This window comes from Lynx rufus, unplaced genomic scaffold (genome assembly GCF_022079265.1).
Source record: "Lynx rufus isolate CCGP_SWC_20201006 ecotype Redwood Valley unplaced genomic scaffold, mLynRuf1.p SCAF_7, whole genome shotgun sequence".
NCBI lineage: Eukaryota > Metazoa > Chordata > Mammalia > Carnivora > Felidae > Lynx > Lynx rufus.
The window spans coordinates 127,128,042-127,152,402 of record NW_025814889.1 but is presented as its reverse complement, the minus strand read 5'-3'; the positions used below and the strand labels follow the sequence as shown (position 1 = coordinate 127,152,402).

General features: G+C 48.0%; 1 protein-coding gene across 1 annotated transcript in view; it reads right to left on the bottom strand.

The window, feature by feature from the left end:
* Positions 1 to 1,270: 1,270 nt before the first annotated feature.
* Positions 1,271 to 24,361, bottom strand: part of ABTB3 (ankyrin repeat and BTB domain containing 3) — a 315,600-nt gene continuing 292,509 nt past the window's right edge. The window contains exons 13-17 of the mRNA XM_047066948.1: positions 22,951 to 23,053; positions 20,322 to 20,403; positions 13,289 to 13,357; positions 11,404 to 11,517; positions 1,271 to 3,422 (exon numbers count right to left, since the gene is read on the bottom strand). Coding sequence (XP_046922904.1) covers positions 3,213 to 3,422; positions 11,404 to 11,517; positions 13,289 to 13,357; positions 20,322 to 20,403; positions 22,951 to 23,053 — 578 coding nt within the window. The 3' untranslated portion in view covers positions 1,271 to 3,212. The remainder of the gene's footprint in view (positions 3,423 to 11,403; positions 11,518 to 13,288; positions 13,358 to 20,321; positions 20,404 to 22,950; positions 23,054 to 24,361) is intronic.

Here is a 24,361-nt window from a genome sequence, read left to right as displayed (position 1 = left end):
CAACGTGAGCAGGAGAAACAGATCCCAGAACTACAGACTCTCAGGGGCGGAGATCTTAGAAGCCCTTCTTCTAACTGGACCCTGAGGTATGCCTACGCGGTCTTCCAGCTTCTGCCTCCTATGATGGGCGCTCCCACCTTGTTCCCCCATTTTGGGTGCATGGGTGACATTTAAATACAGTACAGAGAAAACGAATTACACGTGTGCGCATTGGGGGCAGAAGCCAAGTCGAGGCCCTTGTGTTTATTCAAGCGGCTGCTCGACCACCCTCCTTCCAGTTCCTCATTGTAATGGAAGCAGAAGGAGCTTTGCGGCTGGCTCCTGTCTCCCCCCAAGATGCTAAGGGCCTCAGATGCGACAGGCTTCACTGAAGACCAAGTGACAACGCTGCCCATCGACAAGTAAAAGACAAACGTGGCAGCACACGCTTTATCTTTGCAAAAGGAATAAATCAAATGACGTACTCACCCTGAGGCTACACAGGATGCACAAAAATAAATCGACCTTCTGTTCTCCCGGCCTCAGAGTTCTGGCCCCTGGCACACGGATGCTTTGGTTGTTTCTTAAAGAAGAAACGGAACTTGGCTGCTAAGCAGGGCTGGGCATTTTGGGGAGGGGCTCGTGATGTCAGTTGTCTACCGGGCCTCACTGGCCCAGGTGTCCCCACCCCAGCTTCCTGTAGTCCTAGTGGATGATCCAGGGGGATTCATCTCCACCCAGACCTGAGCGGGGCCCAGGCTGGGCAAGGAGCCAGAGTGGATCAGGTGGGGACTTGGTTTAACCTCAGTGATGACGATACCCAAGGGGAGAGCCGCTTGCCCTGCTGTGACCCCCACCCCAGAATGCCGCCACCATCCACAAGCATCAGGTCATGCTGGCCCTTGATGGGAGCCAAACCATGTGGGCAGAACTCGTTTTTCTCCATCTTCCCACCCCCACAAAGCTTCATCGTGGCACACAAATGGCAGCCAGAAAGAACTCCACGCTCTGCAGGCGAATTAGCTCTCTGCATTAGGCAAAGTGGTGACACCTGTCAGGTCCTCCAAGGGTGGCACCCGGAGGTATATGCAGACCCAGGGGACTCGAGCCTGCACAGCCAACCCCTGGTTGACGGAGTGGACAGGTGGTGGCCCCTACCTTTTACCTTGTACCTCCATTTTCCTCGACTTTTTCTGCACGGCCACCTTTTCCAATCTTTTAACTGAACGAAGTTCTCAGGCTCCCCCTGTTGGGTAAAGAGCTCACTCGTACCATACACACGATGCACGGCTTGGGAAAATCATTTAATGACAGAGAAAGCACACCAAACTAGAACAGAAGCCTGTCAGGACTGGCCGCTGCACAAATCGAAGCCCAGAGGCCCCAAACTAGCACTAGACATTCACAGGGGGAGGTCAGTCGTGGTGAAGGGAACATCACGCAGCATTTCTGAGGACACAGAGGAGGCAGGAGGCAGCAGAGACTCACGCACGTGCTGTGTGCATCTGTAACTTGGACTCCTCTGCAGGCAGTTTTTTTCCTTTCTTTTTTTCTCCCTTCTTCATTTGATCGTAGGGCCTGCGGTGGTTTGCAAATGACCAAGTTGAAGAGAGGCCTCATGTATCCAAATCACGTGAGAGCCGATGTTGGAGGCAGATGCGGCCCAGGAGCTGCTCCAGGGATCACACCCATGTAACCTGGCCTCAGTCCTGTGAACAGTGGCTCAGGGAGCATGACAGCAGCTCTTTTAGAATCTGGGGTCTGTGCGCAACTTCCCAAAGGCATGCTAGGAAATAGGGTTACCAAAGAAACTTTGCCAACCCCAAAGGGCAAAAGTCATTCTCGTTTCTATCTAGGTTTCCAAGGAAAGGACAAGAGAAAAAGGCAGCAACTGAAAAACTATTTGGAATATTGTGGCACTTCACCAATCTCTTTTGCTTATAATATATGGCAGAGAAAACGGAACCCTGTCGATAGGAACTTTCATCAGAGATAACCCTATACTGTACATTCTCAGAAAACAGAAAGAATCCTTCCTATCATACATATTTCATCTTTAAAAATAATCTAACATAGTCATATTCTCTGGCTAGTAGCAAACTATTAACATCTTTTGAGAGTACAGAGAAAACTTTGGGATTCATAGTAAATTCTTGGACGTGCGCGCCCCTCCCGCCCCTGATCAGCATCATCTATGAACACATTTCTGCTAAAGCATCCCAGAATCATTGTTAAAGGAAAGGAATATGTTACAGTTTCACCGAATGGATTTTTAGCAAGAAGTGATGAAACATTTTTACCTTGGCAAAAATGAAGCACAAACATAATGTTTCACTGGCTCGGGCCCATGCAGATGCATGTTTGTTACGTGGGGCTGTTTTACTGTCACCCCGAAATCACAATTAGCATGCAAGTTGTTTTCAGCTATTGAGTTAGAGATAATTATTGGCAGTGCACCTCTTTTGTGTAACCATGATCACTAAGGCAAGATTATTATTTCACTTTGTATAGAATATCAGCAGTATCTTGTCAGATGCATGTTTATACGGTATAGACCTGCGACTTACTGTTTTTTTTTTAAAAAACCAAAACTCAAAACACAGATCCCTAAACACGATTCAATTGAAAATGAACTGTTGCGCTTTTAGAAATAGATTTTTAAACTACAAGGCTGCCCTGTTTTTGTTTTGTGTTTTTTTATGAACATTTTAAAAAGTTCCCACCCCTAAAAATTTGCCAAATTATTTCTTCATTATTGGTAACAGTCTCACCAATTTGCTACCACGGGTGACTCTCGCTGAGCTGTAGCTACTAAGGTCCTTGATGTGAGCACAACACTCTCTGGGGTCGGAACAGTTCAGTTCTCCAACTGTCCACCTGCAACCCGAATGACCTTTACTCCTCAATTCATCCATTTAACAGTGGTCCCGGCAACGGGCGTTCAAGTGCCCCAGGGGTGCTTTCGGATGGGGTTGGCTTGGCTGTCCCATGTTGACCTTCAAGCCCTGGACCCCACTGCAGATCTGATCTGCAGACCAGTGGAATGTCCTTTGTTTCTCAATAGGAACACACAGGAGCTGGAATTGCTTATTCAAGAAAAGCTCGGGCAGGAGAGGCAGCTCCTTGGCCTAGCCAAAAACAGATGCCAGGTGAACTTTGTATGTGTTTGTGTGAAGCCAGTGCAGCAGCAGAACTGGAAAGTCCCCAGGGGACTGTTCCCTGCGCTGGACGTTTCATACAACAGAACCTTTGGAGGATGACAAGTGGATTGACTGAATCCTGATGGCCAACGTCCTCTGTAAGTCCTGGAGCACATCCTGGCCCGTCCCTTCACCATTTTTGTCATAGAGGAGCTGCTTGAACGCTTCGTTTTCGATGAGGACCATCATGTTTTTGAGAAAGTAGCCTTCGCAATACGCGGAAAGCTCTGTGACTCCAAGAAACTGTGGAGGGCAAGAGGAAGCAGGAGACGGTTATGTTTCTGAAATGCACCTGGCTGCCTGCACAGCTAATAATGGTGAACACCTATTAAGGCAGATTGACTATAAAAATGGCCCTGATTCTCTAGGCTTTGCTGTATTCACCCTCATGGGACAAGACTTGGCAACTTCTCTCATGAGAGGGTTGGAGTCCATTTCTTCACTGCTTGGCCTTGTGACTTGCTCAGGCCAACAGAACACGGCAGAAGCCACAGTTGCTGATTCTGAGCTACCTTCAAGTGGCCATGTCTGTGCTTCTGCACTCTTGCTCAGAAACCTGCCTCTGTCACGGGCGCAAAAGCCCTGATGAGCCTGCTTGGAGGGTTAGCGGCTCCATGAAACTGAGAAGAGAGAGTGACAGGGTCCAGCCACGGTCAACAAAGCCAAGCACAGCTGACCAGACAGCTGACGTCAGAAGCAAGGCCCATGGAGACCAGAAGAAACTTCCAGCTGTCCCGTCGACTCATGTGCCGAAGAAGGTTTACTGTTTTATCCCCTGGGTTCTACGGTTCTTTGTTGTGGCTGTAGACAACTGGGACATGAATGGAGTTGCAGACACAGCTCTATGCTCTTGGAGTATTATTAACCTGTTTGACTGTCACAGCAACCCCGAGTGGGCACTGACTACCAATTCTCTGTATTTAGAGCAGTGGTTCTCAACCAGGGGTGATTTTTGCCCAGGGGACGTTTGGAAAAGTGTGGAGAGGATCTGATTGTCACGACTGGGTGGTGGCGGTGATGTGTGTACTACTGGCATCTAGTGGGTGGAAGCCAGGGATGCTAACATGCCACGATGCACAGGACAGACCCTGCAGCAGAGAATCCTGTGGCTCAAGCTGGCAGTGCTGAGGCTGAGACACTGATCTAGAGATGGGGTTCCTCACAGACTGAGCCGATAAGGAAGGGATTACGTTGACCTAGCTCACCTTTATAAGCCGAAGCAGAGGGCTTGACAGATGGTAGACACTTGGTAAGTTGTTTGTTGGATGTATGAGTGAGCAGTTAACTCTCGGAGTAATGAACTAACAGTGAACATTTACTGGGGGCTTACAATGTGCCAGGCACCTTAGTAGGCACTTCAAGTACATCATCTCCTTTAATCTTCAACTTCCCTGAAGGAAGGCAGATTACCACCTCCAATTTACAGATGAGGGAACAGACAAGAGTGTAGGTTACAAAAAGTCACACAGCGTGTCAAGGGCAGAACCAGGAACTGAATCCTTAAGGCTGTGTGCTTAACCATTAAGACACTGCCCCCATTCTGACACCATTAATCAGAGGCCAGGTATTCAGCCTCATGTGCGCGTGGTGGAGGAACTCACGTTCGAAGCACAGAAGTAAATGCGGACATGTGCGCTGGCTGTCTTCAGATCTTTTCTACAGTTTCCAAAGTCCCTCTATGGCAATGAACTGGAAGCTCAGAAGTTCTTAAGTGCTCCTTGAGATAACATCCCACTGCTTTCTTTAAATGTTGATTTATTTAAATTACCCAAATGCTGAATCATCCTTCTGAACTATCCTGTCCTTTAAACAAGAGACGTGGAACACCTGGGTGGCTCTGTCGGTTAAGCTCTTGACTTCAGCTGAAGACACTTTTCTGTGCTTCAGTCACAGACTGAAGTGACTTCAGGTCATGATCTCATGGTTTGTAAGTTTGAGCCCCGCTGAAAGTGCAGAGCCAGGCTGCTTGAGATTCTTTTTCCCTCTCTCTCTTCCCCTTCCACGCGCTCTCTCAAAATAAATAAATAAACATTAAAAAAATAAACCAGAGGGGCGCCTGGGTGGCTCAGTCGGTTAGGCGTCCGACTTCAGCTCAGGTCATGATCTCGCGGTCCGTGAGTTCGAGCCCCGCATCGGGCTCTGTGCTGACCGCTCAGAGCCTGGAGCCTGTTTCAGATTCTGTGTCTCCCTCTCTCTCTGACCCTCCCCTGTTCATGGTCTGTCTCAAAAATAAATAAACGTTAAAAAAAATTAAAAAAAAAAACCCAGAGATGCACTTAATTGTTAGATGGGAAATGATAATGAGGCAGTGCTAACAGGGCTATCTATGGTGGAACGAGCTGGAACACCTGGATTTGAGTTGGGGCTCGCCCACCTCCCTCAATATGTGACCAGGGCTGGGCCACTTGGCCTCCAGCTTTAGGTGCATCATTTTCAAAATAAGAATTATGACACCTGCATCCCAGACCATGATTCTGCCGTTTGTCACAATTAGGAGAGGTAGGTTAGGAATGTAGTTAAGGGAGGGGCTTCTGGCTTCTGAGATCCTGCCCTGCCCCCCTCCCCGCCCCAGATTTACCACTAAGCTATTGGCTGTCGGGCAATTTATACAACCTCTCTTTGCCTCCAAACTCCTATCCATAAAATGGGGTTGATGATAATACTTACTCAACAGTCTGTTGTTGCGATTAAAATGAGATAATGCATGGAGTGACAGAACAATGGTCAATTGGAGTCAGCACTCACTCAATATTAGTTGTCATTATAAATGTAAACTATTTATTGCTCTCCTTCTCACCAACTGGTATCCAGTGACCCTCATGCACAAAGTAGGTGGCCAGGCTGGGAAAAAGGGAACTGACTGTGTCTATGGAACCTAGCCCAGCTAACGGACCAAGCTTGTGGCCATGAACTCACTGACACCATTCATTGAGCCAATGGCAACTGTGTGTATAAAAACCACGTGCAACCTTGGGTACGTCAAATCACTTTTCTGTGCTTCAGTTTCCCCAGCCACAGAATGAATGGCGTGACTCAGAGGGTACGATGCTCTTCAGTGCATTTAGGAAGCAGGTAACTATGCAGTCTCTGAGAAACTTAGAAGACGTGGTGAGGTTTATCAGGCAAGAGGGCTTGTTACCACCCAGGGTTCCCATAGCTGCACAGTACCCTGGAGTTGGGAGAGATCTTAGGATTGCTTTCATTCTTTCAACATGAACCCTGACATTAGAGTCACAGAGTACAAGCCCTCATTGTACAGGTGGGGAAACTGAGGCTCAGAATCGCCTATCTTTGATTCTGTGGACACAGAGAGCACCCCCCTTGACCACACCTGGCCACTTGCTTTGTATATAAATGTCACTCATCACAAGTTAGTGTAAGTGGAGAACAACAAGTACAATAAATACTTACATTTATATTTGGTGATATTTATTCAGTGGTGACTATACATCAGACCCTTGCCTACCTCCACACAAATAATGACTGACAGAACTGGGGTGGGAACTCTCATCTCCTACGCCAACGATTGACAAACTACAGGCCTGTGGGCAAAATCTGGCCCGCTACCTGTTTTTGTGAATAAAGTTTTATTAGAACAAAACCACACCCATCATTTATGCATCATGTATGGCTGCTTTTGCATTACTATGGCAACCATATGGCCTGTGTGAAAATATTACCTGGCCCTCCACAGAAAACCTTTGCTGGCCCCTGTCCTAGACTGTAATTTTTGCAAGAGCAGAGCTCATGTCTTACTAATTTTTTATTATATTCTGATGAATACAGTTCCTGGTAAATAGTGGGTGCTCAATAAACACTAATGAATGAATCCCTAGTTTTGCAAACCTGTGTTCTTTCTAGCACAGTGCATGGTTGGGCTTACTGCATTAGCTTAGATTCAATTTGATGAACCAGCCTCTTCTTTTTCTCAGGTTGAAAGGGCAATCAGAAGCTTCAAGGCCCCCTTTTACGACTGAATAATTTGGGACAGATTTACCAGGAAAAAAAAAAAAAAAGATGGTTAAGCCATGCATTTATGGGATGGACTTCTCATCTGTATAAAATTCCACAGCTGTCTCAAACAGTTAGATGTAGTATAGAGGTAATGTTGCCAAGGTCTTGTTGACATTTGGGACATTGTTATTAGCATGTAAACTCCTGTGTTTCCTGGGGTTCTGAACCAAGAGTTGGTTTTTCTTTTCCGTTTTTACTAAACTCGCCTCGATGTGCAGTACGATCTGCCAGAAATAGAATCCACATGCATGTGCTCGTTAGTGGTGTTGCAGTATCTGTAGCACAGGGGCAACAGCATACAGAACGGGGAAAGGGCAGGGGCTGGCTGGCTTTGCCTTGTCTTCTATGCAAATGTCACGAAAGGCAGACTTTTGCATTGGAAACACACCAGGATGTGGCCTGGGAGACCGAGGCAGAGTCTCGTGTCTGTAAAAGGCAGAGCTCTGGCTGCAAAGGTACATAAACAGAAGGGGCAGTTCCCTGCCATAGGTATTCAAAGCCCATAGCACTAATGTATTCCCAACCTGGGCTCCTCTTGCATCAGGCTGCACTATTAAATACAATAGCTACGGAAGCTGCCTGCCAAGGAGCCTGAAGTGGTTAAAATGGATTGCTGACAACATGACAGGCCATGGCAAAGCCACTTGTGGATGCTGGGTTCACAGGACAATTGGAGTGTCTGTGGCCAGGAGAGGGGGAAGGACCACAAGATTCATAATCAGGCTCTCTTCTTGGGTAGAGAGCAGTCTCTGGATGCTTTTCTGCAGAGTACTCAGTTTAAAGATTAAAAAAAAAAAATGTGCTGTGTCCTGAGAGACCAGATTTTGGTAAAACCCTCATTTAACCAAAGCACCTAGTGTGTGTGTGTGTGTGTGTGTGTGTGTAGTAAGTAGTGTGTAGATTTTGATTTACTGATGGCCAATGAGAAGATCTCTTCTGTGTATCAATGATTATTGCAAATATTTCAACCATTTATTAGGCCAGAGAGCAAGGTTAAGAGCCTGTGCTTTGGAGTAAGACAAATCTAGGTTTTCCCATCTGGGTATATACCCCAAACCCCAAAGAACTAAAAGCAGAGACTTGAACAGATATTTGTCCTGTGTTCACAGCAACATTATTCACAGTAGCCAAAGGGTGGAAACCACCCTAAGTGTCCACTGATGGATGACTGGATAGACACGATGTGGTCTCTCCAGACAATGAGATATCATTCAGTCTTAAAAAGAAATGAAATTCCAACACATGCTACAGCATGGATGAACCCTGAGGGCACTGTGCTACCTGAAATAAGCCAGTCACAAAGGGCAAATACTGTACGATTCCATTTATATAAGGTCCCTAGAGTAGTCAAGTTCATAGAGACAGAAAGTTAGGTGGTGGTTCCCAGGGCCTGAGGGGAAGGGAAATGGTTCCCAAAGTTTCAGTTTGGGAAGATAGAAAGTTCTGGAGATAGATGGTGATGATGATTTTACAACAATGTGAACGGGCTTATGCCACTGAATGGTGCGCTTAGAAATGGTTAAAATGGTAAATTTCATGTTATGTGCATTTTACCACACACACACATACATAAATCTCCACAGTAGCTGTGTGACCTTAAGCAAGTTCCTTCCCCTGTCTGTGCCTCAGTTTTCTTATTATGATATAAGACTAATGACAGCATTTACTTAAAAAGGTTGTAGTGAGCATTAAAAAAGAAGGTGTAATACACAAAAATAAATTCAAAATGGATGAAAGACCTAAATGTGAGGCAGGAAACCATCAAAATCCTAGAGGAGAAAACAGGCAACAACCTCTTTAACCTCGGCCGCAGCAACTTCTTACTCAACACATCTCTGGAGGCAAGGGAAATAAAAGCAAAAATGAACTACTGGGACCTCATCAAAATAAAACGCTTCTTCACAGCAAGGGAAACAACCAACAAAACTAAAAGGCAACCGACAGAATGGGAGAAGATGTTTGCACACAACATATCAGATAAAGGGTTAGTATCCAAAATCTATAAAGAACTTACCAAACTCAACACCCAAAAAACAAATAATCCAGTGAAGAAATGGGCAGAAGATATGAATAGACACTTTTCCAAAAAAGACATCCAGATGGCCAACAGACATGAAAAGATGCTCAACACTACTCATCATCAGGAAGATACAAATCAAAACCACACCGGTCAGAGTGGCTAAAATTAACAACTCAGGAAAGATGTTGCCAAGGATGTGGAGAAAGGGGAACCCTCTTGCACTGTTGATGGGAATGTAAACTGGTGCAACCACTCTGGAAAACAGTGTGGAGTTTCCTCAAAAAATTAAAAATAGATCTACCCTATGACCTAGCAATAGCACTACTAGGAATTTATCCAAAGGACACAGGAGTGCTGATTTGTAGTGGCACATGTACCCCAATGTTTATAGCAGCGCTATCAACAATAGCCAAATTATGGAAGGAGCTCAAATGTCCATCAACTGATGAATGGATAAAGAAGATGTGGTATATATATAAAATGAAACATTATTCAGTGATGAAAAAGAATGAAATCTTGCCATTTTCAACAAGGTGGATGGAACTCGAAGTTGTTATGCTAAGTGAAATAATTCAGTCAGAAAAAGACAGATGTCATAGGTTTTCACTCATATGTAGAATTTGAGAAACTTAACAGAAGACCATAGGGGAAGGGAAGGAGGCAAACCATAAAAGGTTCTTAAATACAGAGAACAACACACTGAGGGTTGATGGGGGTGGGGGATTGGGAGGGGCAGGGAAAATGGGTGAGGGGCATTGAGGAGGGTACTTGTTGGGATGTACACTGGGTGTTGTATGTAAGTGATGAATGACAGGAATCTACTCCTGAGGTCAAGACTACACTGTATTTTAGGTAACTTGACAATAAATTATTTTAAAAAAAAGTAGGTGTAATATGGCTCTTAGCACAGGCGCCTGCACACTAAAAGGGCTTGTTGGATGTTGGCATAAGACCGAAAACATCTCAAATGCAACCTGAGTTTTCAGGATCACTCTACAAAGCAGCAGGTGTGGGAGATGTCTCTTGAGCTCCACTTACTCAAAAGAAGACTTTTTTGTTTTAAATTCCTGATCTCAACTCATTTCACTGTTTCTTCCTAGCAAATGCTAATCTGCCCATCCTGAGTACATGAAACAAAAATAAAATGGCACCTGGACAAATTATTTGACTTCTGTCGGTCCCAGTATCCCTACATGCGAAATGGATTGGATGAGATGAGGTCAATGGTTCCCAAAAATTGGAGTCATGACTGGCCTTAGGACTGAAGTCACAACAGTAGCCTAGGGAGCTTGTTAAAAATACAGATTCCTAAGTTCCACTGCAGAGACCATTGTGGGTGGGGGGCTAAACACATTCAGGACTCTCCCCAGGTGATTCTGATTAGTCCACCTGACCAGGAGAACTCCTTGGGGGTCTCCAGGGCTGGTAACCTGTTCTCAACCTTGGTCACACTGGAAATCACTTGGGAAGCTCTGGAAAACACCTTTCCCCGGGCTCTACCACCAGAGGTGAGTTTAATTGGTCTGTGATAGGTCCCAAGCATAGGGATTTTAAGTGAGTGCCCAGATGATTCTACTGCGCAGCCAGCACCAGGAACAGAGTTCTAGAACAGTGATTCTTGCCCTTGAGCATGCATCAGAATCACCTGGACGGCTTGCGAAGCCATAGGCGGTGGGTCTCTCCCCCAGAGTTTTTGATTCAGAGTAGGTCTGGAATGGGGCCCTGGAATATACATTTCTAACACATTCCCTAAAGATGCTGATGCTTCTGGACTGGAGAACACTCTTCGACAACCACTTGCTACTCAAGGTGTGGCTTAGACTAGCAGCAGAGGCTTCATCTGGGGGCTTGTTAGAAATTCAGAATGCAGGGCCCACCCTGGACCTGCTGAGTCGGGGTCTGCAATATGATTCGTGTTCACGTTAACATTTGAGAAGCACTGTCTCAGAACAACTTTGCTTTGGGAACTTCTGAGTTCCTGCTTTCGTTGTATTTGGGAGGGGTGACATAAAAGGAAAGGCATCTTTTCTAGAGCAGGAGGCTGATGGTGGGAGGAATGCAGGGGTGGCTCAGCCTGGAGCAAGCGGGCCAGCACCAGCTCTCTGCCTTGACTCCGTGCCTGTGAAGGAAAAGCCTGACCCATTTCAGTACACGGCGCATGCTCAGGGCAGCCAGAGTGGGACTGATTACCTTGGCGTGGTTGTAAATATCCACACAGTTGTCGGTATTGATGCTCTTTGCGCAGATAATCTCACAGTGTCGCTGCAAAGCCTCCAGCTGGAAAAATTTAGCAGCAGACAGAAGCTAAAAACCATAAAAAGAGCCCGTTAGTGGCTGGGAGGTGGAAATAAAGGGATGACAATCATGGGGAAAAATCCTTATCTTCCGCAGAAGTGTCCCAAGGTGAAGGGCTGGGAATATAGGCATTGGTAATGTCACTTTAAAGCCCAAAGGAAACACTAGCCACTAAGATAGAGTGATCGAACTCTGTTGCGGGGGAAGATGGCAGAGGAGAGGGGTTTGAAGTGAACCAGATTCACATCTATGCTAGCAGGGGGTCGAGCAAAAATGCCTGAAGTTGTTACGTCCAGAAATATGGGTGAACACCATTAGTCAGCAAGATGGATTTCGGCGCGGCTCACTCCCTCTGTTCACCCAGGTGTCCACACAAATGTCCCCTCAGAGAAGCCTCCCAGACCACCCCGCCTCAGGTCATCTCCCTTCATCACTGTCTGTCTTCCTGACCCTGTCTTAGTTTTCCTTAGAGCCCTTCTCTCCCCAGACATGATGTCATGCCTGTCGCCCTCAGTCCATGAGGGCAGAGATCTCTGTCCCTTTGCATTACTGCTGTAGCTTGGACCTAAGTGTTCAGAGGGATTGCCTTTGGGGAATGGATGGGGACACGGGGGATGAGGGAGCCTGGGTGAGCTGCTTTTTGTGACCAGCTTTTCTGTATTATTTACATGATTTACATGTACGTTCGTTATTTTGATTTTAAAATAAAAATAAATGTTACAGAAGAGCCTGCGTTCTCAGATGTTAGCTTGGTCCTGAGGTAGAGAAGTGTCAAAGGAGTGGTCCAGAGAGGCAAGAGAGTAACTGTGGGTGGGTGGGTGGGGATGACCATGGAAGGGTTCTCAGAGTATGATGGGAAGGATAAGCACCTTATTGAACATAGGAACTCTTACAATCTTAAAAATCCAATGAGATAGATAATTATTCCCATTTCCAGGGAAGGAAACTGAGGCTGAGAGAGGTTAACTAACATGTCCAAGATCACACAGCTCAGAAGGGACAGAGCCTGGATTTAAACCAAGTTTGGTTCCGACTCCATGTTTTAACCCCTGTGTGGGGTCACCTTTTGAATGACTGATAGTGCTCCGACATCTCGAATCAGCCAGGCACCCTGGACTCCACACACACCTGAATGGATCCTGGCTCCTTTGCTCAGGATTATCGGAGTAATCTTGGCTTCCCGTTCAAAGCTTCTAGTTTTGAATAGGAAAACCAACAAGGGGTCCAGGTTTAGGAAAGAGCAGGGACTCTTGGCTTTGGGCAGAAGGGAGCAGAAACAAGGCCCCTGGATTAGGGAGGGGAGACAGGCTTAACGGTGAGGTCGACAGCAGATGGGGGAGAGCCAAGGAGACTCAGGAAGGGGGGATGGTCATCCTCAACTGGCTGGAATGCTCCTGGCTTCTGTATCAACAGACGCACTGTGATTTGGGGAATGTTTTCCAATGACAGAAGTCACAAGGGTAGCTCCTGATGACGGTATCTGAGCCCTAGTTGTGCCTAGACTTAGTCTCCGCCTCCACAGGCAACTTCCTTTACCTGCCCCCCCTGCCCCCCACCCCAAAGCCAATTAAAAGTGGATTTCACAGAGCTGCTATTCCAAGTGCACTGAGCACCCTGGCCTTCCGGAAGGGGCTATGATGCAAAACCCTTGGGAGGCAGGACCCCAAACCCTGCACCCAAGTGAAAACCCAACACAGGTCCCCCCAGCCACCGCCAACACCTGCCAGTGACCTGAGTTTACAGAGGAGCCACCGACCCGATGACACAACAGTTTCCTTACCTCCATTATCTCGTTGTTTTTGATGAGAAGTGACTCTGGGCCACCGTAGTAGAGATACTGCATAACCAGCTGGAAGAAAGGACACAGCGAGCAAAGCATCAGTCAGTGTCAGCACACAGACACCGTCAGCTTACAGCCGGGCAGTCTATCGGCCCCTCTAGGACACCTGTCCCCAGCGTGGCCATTCCCGCTTGATCACTGCCTTGTAGGAGAAGTTCCACTTAGGATGCTTCTCCCGGCTGGATGTTTTTCCTTATGGCATGCTGAAATTTGTCTCCTTGTGATTCTGCTGGGTTCCAAGTGCATGCCCGGTATCACATTAAACAATTCTGAACAATTCTCTGTTCTCCATCTACAGATGGCAGTCGCGGCTTGTCTTTCCACCTCCCATGCCATCAGGCTGCCCCCAAACAGGCAGTTTAAGGAACCTACGCTAGGGGTCGTTCCCCTGGAAGCATGGCCCAGTTTGACAGGATTCTTACTTAAGTCCCAGGGGATGACTCTGGGCTCCCATGGGACCACCTGCTCCTCATTACAGCTCGACAAGACCCAGGATGAAGCCATTAGGGGTCCACAGTTTCAATGTTTCACTGATGATGTGAACAGTCTGAGCCAGGCTGTTCTTTGTTCATGTATTAAGGAGGCCTGAATGGTGTGCAAAGTCCCAGAGCTTTGCAAATTGGTGTCCCTTTAGAATGAGGCCCCCAGGTGTGTAGAACTGGTTGTCACTACCTCCCATGAAGCCATTAATTTTTTTCTTTTAATACTTTTTAAAAATTTTTATTTTTTTAAAATGTTTATTTTAGAGAGAAACAGAGTGCGAGCGGGGGAGGAGCAGAGAGAGAGAGAGAGAGAGAGAGAGAGAGAGAGAGAGAGACAGAATCCGAAGCAGGCTCCAGGCTGTCAGCAAGGAGCCCGACATGGGGCTTGAACCCATGAACCATGAGATCATGACCAGAGCTGATGTCGGATGCTTAACCGACTGAGCCACCCAGGCACCCCAAAGCTTTAATTTTAGGTGGTGAACATGCTCTTCTCCACCACTGTCTTCTGCCTTATGACACATGGACTATACCTGCCTCACCCCATAGCAGTTGTGCCGGAAACATCTGTAGACTGGTTATGTCCCATCTTTGGACACTTGTAAAATGAGGCGCTGGGGCTGGGCTGTCCTCCACAGTCCCTTCAGACTCCAGTGGTCTGTGACCAACATACGGCAGTGGTTAAGAGCAAGGACCCTGCACGTGGGCCCCCTCAGCTTCTGAGCAGCCCTGCCGCTTAAGATCTGAGGGACCTGAATTGAGTTAGGTTCTCTGTGCCTCAGTTGCATCATCTGCAAAGTGGGGATAACATTACCTACCTCATGGGGTTCTGAAGAGGGTTAAATTATATGCAACAGGCCTAGCAGGGGCCTGGCACATGGCAAGAACTGAATAAATCTTAGTTCTTCAGTGTTCTCTGAGGTGGAAAAATCTTTCTCCAGTAGTGCTCTGCTGTGCAGTGCCACGTTTTTATTCAGGCCATTCGAGGCCCTTTGTGACTGATCTCAATCTACCTTTTGCACGAGTGTTTAAAAGTCATCATTTAAAAAATATGTATGTTTACAGCTTTATTGAGGTCTATTTTACATAATGCAAACACATCAACTTAAAGCATACAGCTCAGTGGTTTTTAGTATATTCACAATGGCGTGCAACCATCACCACTATCTAATTTTAGAACATATCTAACACGCCCAGGAGAAACCCCGTACGCATTACCAACCAGTCTCATTTCCTCCTGGGCCTGTCCTGACAACCACGATGGATTCGCTCATTCCGGACATTTCCTATCAGTGGAATCACACAACACATGCTCTTTTGTGTCTGGCTGATGACACTTAGCGTAATATTTTCAAGGTTCATTCTTGCTGTCACTTCTCCTACATTCTTTATTGCTGAACAATGTATCACGTTTTGTGTATCCGTTCATCAGCTGAGGGACATTGGATGGGTTCCACTGCTTGGCTGTTGTTATGAATACTGCTGCTATGAATCAATTTACTTTTTCAGATCTCCTCTGTCACTCAAGCCTTCTCTCATCCTAATCTGGACAACATCTGCCTTTTATACTCTGATCACTCCCACCCACTTGCCTCTAACAGAACCTACCACTTCTCTTTCAGTCCCGCACTTTTGCCCATGCTGTTCCCTCTGCTTGGATGCCCCTCCCTTCTTCTCCACCTGTTGAACTGGGCCCCCTCTTTTGGGATCTCAGTGGTCACATGTGTGGAGCCTTCTTAGATGTCCTAGCTGTAACCCCTGGCTGGGCACACATCATCCACAACTGCAGTGTTACTTCCCACGAGAGCTTGATGGGACCGTCTATGTCTTGTCCTTCTCTGCATTCTCGTGCCTGCACTCAGCAAGCGCACTTTAAACAGGAACACGAGGGGCGCCTGGGTGGCGCAGTCGGTTAAGCGTCCGACTTCAGCCAGGTCACGATCTCGCGGTCCGTGAGTTCGAGCCCCGCGTCGGGCTCTGGGCTGATGGCTCAGAGCCTGGAGCCTGCTTCCGATTCTGTGTCTCCCTCTCTCTCTGCCCCTCCCCCATTCATGCTCTGTCTCTCTCTGTCCCAAAAATAAATAAACATTGAAAAAAAAAATAAAAAAAAAAAATAAAAATAAATAGGAACACGAGCCCTCGCCTCACCTCCTCTTTCGTGTTTGAGTCTCCCACGGACTGACTTTGGGCTTCTGTGCCCACCTGCCTCGTCACAGGGATGGTGGTGCATTGATGGTGGTGGCTGAGGCTTTGGGAAATGATAACACAGCATCGTTTACCCTCCCCTCCCTCATCCTGATGGGCCACAGGCATCTAACGTATCATGTCAGCGAATGGGGGGATCCTGGCCTTATGTAAATCAACGGGTCCCCCCAGCGCCTCTCTTTTACAATGGCCAAACCGATAATGACAACAATACGAGCCATGACAATAACTACCCCGAATACAGGGCCTCTCCATTTACAAAGTGTGCCTCCATCATATTAGGTCATTCATTTGAGGTCGGGCTGTTGACTTAAAATGCTGCTCCTTAGCAGATGCAGATCCTGGGGCTAATGGGATTTAAACTGGGCTGTCCCTTGCCGTCAGACTCTGCCAACACAAGCCTTTTCTGCAAAGGGGGCGAAACGAACCCTTATCAGGCCAAAGGGCCTGTTTGTGGAGTTGTTTTCCTTGGCAGCTGTCAACCTGCATGGAGCCAGGATTTAAATGGCATCCACGGCCTCACGGAGGCCCCCACTTCCACGTGTAGCCTCAGCTGCGTCCTGCTCTTGCCCGTGTGTGATGTTAAACAGTCTTGTGGGGAGGAAACTCAAAGCAGTCTCATTTAACTAAAATTCTTCTGTCAGCATGGAAGTGGAGTGAACAGGCCCCTGGGAGCCTCCCTCTGGGTCGGATTCAGCCCTCCTTGGCCTATTTCAAGCCACAAATGAGGCTTTTCTTCTTTTATGGGGAAGGGACAGGCACACAGAGAAGTCCCCAGGGCCTGCTAAATCTTCCTAACTCATTACAGTAACTCCAGGCTAATGTGGCCAGGAAACCTTCCCCAGGCAAAAGCAATTACAGGCCTTGGATTCCTCTGGGGCCACGCTTTCCCACGTAGGTCTCTCGTTCAATGAATCTGCACAGCAAACATTTATTGAATGCCTACTACAAGGTTCTTATTACAGGAACCTCCCCAATTAGTTCCAGGCTTTATGGCAAAAGTGCCCCCTTCACGAGCACTCAGGAGAGCTGGGGAGGCATGCATTTTCCAGCACTTAGTTCATACTCAAACTCGAATGGGCCTACGATTCTTTCTTCAGGGCCGGGTGATTTTTTTTTTTGGCGGGGGGGGGGGGAGGGGGGGGGAGGGGGGAGGGGGGTGGGAGGGCCCAAGTCCCTGCAGTTGGGGGGCAACTAGGAGATCAGGTCTGGAAGTCAGTCAGGCCTGGGTCTGAACCTCAACTTGGCTGTGATGAGTAGCCGGAGCTGGGGCCACTACCTTCCTCCCTCTGGGTCTGTGTCCTGGCTGTAGGTGGGAGAAGAGCTTCCCGGAGGGGCGGCTGGAAGGACTGAAGGAGATGATGTACGGCTGTGGTTCTCACAGTGGGTTCCCTGGACCAGCAGCATCAGCACCACCTGGGCTCTTGTAAGAAATATAAATTCTAGGACCCCACCCTAGGCCTACAGAATCTAGGACTCTGGGGATGGGGTCCAGGAATCTGCATTTCAACAAGTTTTGTGTTTTATCGAGCAACCCCCTTCCTCCCCTGCCCTGGAGATTCTGGTGCCTGTTAAAGCTTGAGATCCACCCTAGTGCAGAGCACTGTGTCTCCACCTTGACTGCATGCTGGGACAATGGCAGATGCTCCAAAATACTGACACCTGAGCCCCAGCCCCTGTTCTGATTGGTAGCCTGGGTGCTGGGAATTTTCAAAGCTCTCCAGGTGACTCCAATGTCCAGCAGAGGCTGAGAAGCACCAGCTTTGAGCCTGACACATAGCTGGTGCTCAAGAAATGGGCACTGTTATGGGGCATCTGGGTGGCTCAGTGGATTAAGCGTCCGGCTCTTGGTTTTGGTTCAGGGCATGATCTCATGGCTTCGTGGGTTCGAGCCCTGCATTGGGCTCTGGACTGACAGTGTAGAACCTGCTTGGGATCCTCTCTCTCTCCCTTTCTCTCTGTCCCTTCCCGGCTCTCACTCTTTCTCTCCCTCTCTCAAAACAAATGAAAAAAAAAAAAAAAAGAAATGGGCACTGTTATTATCACTGTTCCCCCGTAGAAAGGGTATTCTAGAACCAAGCATCCAGGCTTTGGCACCAGGAAGACTGGGCTCCAATCCTGGCTGTCACTAAAGTAGCACTAAGACTTGGGGCACGTCATTTAAGTTTTCTGAGCCTCAGTTTATTCATCTCTAAAAATGGCAAGAAGTATCCAGATAAACATGTGCAAGCAGAGGTTAGTGCCTCATTCATAGCTGGAGCCCCACAGAAGTTTCTTCTCTGCCCTCCCAACTCTAATCCTAAAACAAAGCAGCAGTTTCATGGAAAATTTCAAACTCAGAAGTCACCACCATTCTAGAAAGGGCTGTGGCCACTTTGCTCTCAGTAGAAAATGTGGTGAGGAATTGGGGTGAGAGTCTGGGTCTGGGGGGGCATGCCAACTCCCTGGTCCCACACTGGGGATCCAGCTCCTCTCTGCCACCCCCACCCCAATGGGATGGCTCTCCCAGACTGGCCTTGTCCCTGGAAACTGCTTTAATCCTTTCCCCAATGCTCAGTCCATAGTAACCTATCCTACAGGGTCTTGTGCTTAGTAGGGAGATGGTTTACCAGTTATGGGTTAGAAAAATAACAACCCACTTAAAAATTGCCAAGTTGAGGGGCGCCTGGGTGGCTCAGTCAGTTAGCCATCTGACTTCAGCTCAGGTCATGATCTCGCCGTTTGTGAGTTCAAGCCCTGTGTCGGGCAGGCTTTGTGCTGACAGCTCAAAGCCTGGAGCCTGCTTCAGATTCTGTGTCTCCCTCTCTCTGTCCCCGACCTCTGCTCATGCTCTGCCTCTCTCTCTCTCAAAAATAAGTAAACATCAAAAAAAAAAATTTGCCAAGTTGTCCTACTTGCTAATCTCTTCAAGAACCCATGACATAGATAGAGGTGGTATTAACTTGTTAAAAATGGAGAAAATGAGGCTCAAAGAAGAGTGTCTTACCCATAGTTACTTGGGAAGGATTCTTTCATTTGAACTTTCAACATAACCAAAGAAATACATCTCTAATGGTGGAGATGCAGGTACCTCAATAGGCTTTAGGGGCCAGTGTGAGGGCATGGTGGCTTCCTCTGGATATCCATGGCAGCCCTCTGGACAGCAGGATCTGAGGGGCCAGGGAAAAGCCACCATCTGGCCTGCTTTCTTCCCACTTGGCTCATACTGAGTGGTCCCAGTGTCTTCTCAGTCTCCAATATACCTTAAGACCCAGTTGAATAGACTGCTAATCACTTTCCCTCAAACACACCCCATGATTTCCCACTTTTGTCCATTTGCTTATGCTGTTCCCTGCCTCCCACTGCAGTTCCCCCTTTCCTATCCACCAGATGAGCAAACTGAGGCTTAGAAAGGTTGGTTCTTTGCCCATAGTCATGTGATAGACACCAATTTTAAATAGGAGAATGCAGCATTTTAGTCCTGGGCTGCAGCTCTTTCCTTCCAAGTGCAGATTGGAAACCTGACCCGTGGCCCTGGTCATGGCCAGCCTTGTCTCCACCCCTCACCGCCCCCCCGCATTATCTCTGAGTTGTCTCAACAACCCTCTTAGAGCATGAATCCCTGGCACACCTGCCTGAATCTTATCCACTCTTACTGCACTCCTCCCAAGGCCCTACTTCCTGAACTGGACCGCAGGAAACAACGTTCTGTTCAGAATTCCACAGATCCCACCCCCAGGTCACCCACGTCGGCTGCCTGACCCTGGCTTGTGGGAGGACAGCATGGAGGGAGGGCAGTCGTTAAAAGTCCACTGACTCCTGATCACATTAGGCTCAACCATGGTTTTGGGACTTCATCCTTGCTGTTCTCTGCCTAGAATCTTCTAACCCCCTTTTTAAGCCCCGAGCCTTCCTAGGGTTCCCCAGCTTCTCTTAAGCTTTCACTATTTCAGCTGACACCTCATACGAGACCTTCTCCAACTTCCCTGGTCCTAGTTGTCACAGCACATCGCCTCCCTGTCCCCTACCGGTACCTCCCCACATTATATTGTAAGTGACTAATCACTCAGTTACCCGCTCTATCCTGTGACGCCCCAGGGGAGGAATGTCCTTTATCCTTGTGTCCCCAGGTCCCAGCAGAGGGCTAGGCAACCAGTAGGTGCTCAACTAATGCTGTAGGGATAAAAGGATGGTAAGCCGGAAGGTGTGTAAGGAGGGGCCCAGTGTGCAAGGAATTGAGGACTCTGCAGTGGCTAACCCACAGGTGGATGACCAGCACAATGCCCTAGGTCACAACTGGGGCTCACCTGAAAGATGGGGTACTTCACGTAACCGATCTCTATGCAGGTGCTGTCATTTGTTGGTTTGCTGGAGAGGAGTGCTTTGAACCTGAAAAAGAACACAAGAAAGGAGATAAAAAGACCCACGCACACATCCACAGTTTGTGAGAAACACCACTCTAATGAGAGAAACATGTAGTATCTTGTATTCCCTGCCCCCCACTCTGAAATACATCATCAGTACATCCACAGATGTCATAATGCAATGCCACCCCAGTAAGATACCATAATCAAATCTGAAGTTACAACTTTATTTTTTTTTTAAACTATTTTTTTTAGGGGGCGCCTGGGTGGCTCAGTCGGTTAAGCTTCTGATTCGGCTCAGGTCATGATCTCACAGTTCGTGGGTTTGAGCCCTATGTCGGGCTCTGTGCTGACAGCTCAGAGCCTGGAGACTGTTCAGGATTCTGTGTCTGCCTCTCTCTGCCCCTCTCCTGCTCACGCTCTGTTTCTCTCAAACATAAATAAACTTTGTTTACTTATTTGGGCGTAGGTAATCTCTACACGCAACGTGGGGCTCAAACTCACAACGCTGAGATCAAGAGTCGCGTGCTCTTCTGACTGAGCCAGGTAGGTGCCCTGAAGTTAAAACTTTAAAGTTAAAGATAGTAGTTTGAACTGTTATTTCTCAAACAGGTGACTGGAACAGAACAAATACCATTTAAAAGCCCATCTGTTGGGGCGCCTGGGTGGCGCAGTCGGTTAAGCGTCCGACTTCAGCCAGGTCACGACCTCGCGGTCCGGGAGTTCGAGCCCCGCGTCGGGCTCTGGGCTGATGGCTCAGAGCCTGGAGCCTGTTTCCGATTCTGTGTCTCCCTCTCTCTCTGCCCCTCCCCCGTTCATGCTCTGTCTCTCTCTGTCCCAAAAATAAATAAACGTTGAAAAAAAAAAAATTTAAAAGCCCATCTGTCTGTCCCACAGGACTTATCATGAAGGCTGCTTCCTTCACGGGGTCCTCTGATACCCGTGGTGCTCCCCACCTCCTGTGCACCTTTGCTCCTGGAGGGCAGGGACTCCGCCCTTCTGCTCTGCTGCATTTCCAGAGCCTATGCCCTTCCAGATCTCCTGCATCGTAGGTATTTAATCAACAACCGTTGACTACCTATCGACCTCCCCACGGATGACCTGCTGATGGGCTTCAGATGTGCCTTCCTGCGATCAACAAAACTGTAAGCTCCTAGTGGGTACAGACCCAGTCAATGGAACACCCTGACACTCAAAACATTTAGGCATAAGCTGTGTTCTTTCCTTCAACTTATAGTTTGGAAATAATAAGATTCGCAGAACAGTCATAAAGACAGTCAGTACAGAGCTCCCGGATGCCCTCCACCCAGCTTTCCCGGATGTTAACATCCTACACAGCCATGGTTGTCAAGACTAAGAAATCAACACTGGTATGATATCTATCCTGCTTTTCTACGGCATCATAACCGAGAACCGTGTAAGGCATGGCGTATTCTTCTTGTTGTGGCAAAGCAGACATCTGGGGGTTTGCATGTGATTTTGGGGAGAGGCAGTGGAGAGTCCAGGATGCTTTTAGGAACCCAGGAAGGGTTGGTCACATATATTCATTAGCAAATGTCCTAGAATTGGGTTCTGTTTCTGGGTACCCAGTGTCCTGATCACTTTGTTCATCCTCCCCCTGCCCCTCCGTTCCCAGCAGCCTGCCTGCTCATTTCAGCGTCCTGCCTTCCTCTGTGACAGAGCTTTGCTGATCCCAGTTCAGCGCTTTGGATAATGCGGCTCTAAACGGCCAACTTAACTCCAATCGAAAGCAGAGAGAGCAGTAGCAGAGGAGGGAGTGATACCACTGTCAACTCCATAGTCAAGGAAAAGTCAGGTTCAAGACCTATAAGTGTGGGATGGCTTACGCCAGAGTTCCTGGATATTTGGAGGACAGGCCGTTCCAGGCCGCTGTGTACGATATTTCAGGTTGTACACTGCGTGAGGGCACTGGGCTGGGGCAGCTAAAATCCAATTCACGCTGTGCTCTGAAGCCCTGGGCCTGGTACACACTCTGTCTGCCCAGAGGACTGGTGCCCTTGCCTGAGTCACACAAAGGCGCTGCTGTTTATACTACTGGCTGCTCTGTGCTTAAAAAAACAATCTCCAGAACTTGCTCTGTATCCATGGAACAACTCCCCCACCTTCCCCTGCCCCTGGCCCCAGGCAACCCATCCTATTTTCTGTCGCTATGAAGCTCACCACTCTTGGTTCTGCACATAAGTGGAATCATACAGTGTCTGTCTTTTTGTGACTGCCTTGTTTCTTTGCATCCCACCCCCAAGGTTTATCAGGTTGTAGCATCTGTCAGCTCTGCCTTCCTTTTTAAGGTTAAATAATATATGTATATACCACATTTTGTTTGTCCATTCCTCTCCTGGAGGGCACCTGGGATGCTTCTGAAACCTGTTGGCTGCTGTGAATAATGTTGCTGTGAACATGGTTGTACAAATGCACTTTGCTCTCGAATTCTTGATTTTGAAAAGATCATCTTCCAGTCCAGGGAAGATCCCACCAAAATTGAATTTCAGAGACTAGTAACAGCAACAGCCACACTCATAATTCAGCTGCTTTCAAAACTGACCATACGTACCTCGGAGAGGCGGTAAATAACAGCACTTTGTGAGCGTAAAATGGTCTTCCTTCTACCAGAAAGGTAACATCAGACATTTCTTTATTGTTAAGGAAATGAGGATCTAGAATAGGAAGGGGAAAAAGGGTAGCTTTAGTGGAGAGAAGGGTGAAGTTTACATTTTTCTTCTGGAAAGTGCCAAGAAGAGCCGACAGGGGAAACCATGGTCATAAAATACTCATTGGCGAGATAGAGGCCAAACAGGAGACAGAACCAGTCAAAAGAACACTCAAATCACTGAAATTCAGTTTTTTTCATAGGAAATCTCCGTAGCTTATTTGTGATTAGAAGTAGCATTTCCCCAGAGGAGACTCAGCCACGGCCTGATGCAGATGATTTTCTGATGGGAAAGGCAAATGTATGCCCACCTCCCCTTTGCTCCTCCTATGTGGGCTCGGTGCCCTCCCTGCCTGATGGCAAAGGGGTCTAGAAACTCTGCCCCCTTACCACTGTATTCCAGGTGGTTCAAAATCCAAGCCCCTCTCTCCCAGAATCAGAGGCACTGAGCCAGTCCCCTGCTCTCATCAACAGCGACAACAAAGGAGGTATATCACTACTCGCTGAGCACTTACGACATGCCAGGCGCTGTGGAAGCTGGCACGCGCACATGCAAACTCATTCGGTCCCGGCAGACAGGGACCATCGTCAGTTGTGCAGTTAGGAAACAAGCATGCAGAAGTTTGAGCCAGTGACAGGTGCAGTAGCCAGGATCTGAACGTGGGCTTTGAACTTTGAATTCGGATTGGAGGGTCTGCATGATTAAGCACTAGGATCCCTAGCTCCACCCCCCTCACCCCCCAATTTGTCCTTTTAGCCTCTGAGACCTAGAGCTCCTGAAGGTGCCAGTCTGTCCTCAGCTCAGTGCTTTTGCTTGTTGGGAATATCCACTAACATCCCTGCCCCTACTGGGTTCCGCCCCACTCTGCTCCTGAGTCAGTCTGGACCCCTGCACGAGGGCAAGGTGGACCTAACCTCTGGTGGGGCTTCCTATTACGTCACCTGCCCTGACCTGAGCTGCGGGGCCCGGTGGGGGGGGACCTTTAGGAGTCTCTAAATGGGAGATTACCTCTCTGCGGCATCTGCACCCAAGCTTCTGAGTCTGAGGATACACGATGAACTGCATTCTCAGCTCACATGAAAAAGATTCTTCCTTGCCTGTGAACGGCACCACCATCTACTGGTTGCCCAAACCAAGGATTCGAAGGCAACAAGACACCTTCCTCTCCTGGGCTTACCCAGATCTAGTCTATCACAAACACTGTCCCCTCTTGCTCCTAAGTGTTTCTCGATTGCCCCATTTCTCTCCATCCCCAATGCCCCTGCCCTTGCTAGGCCACAAGATCTCTTGTCTGGGGACCCGCAGGAGCCTCTG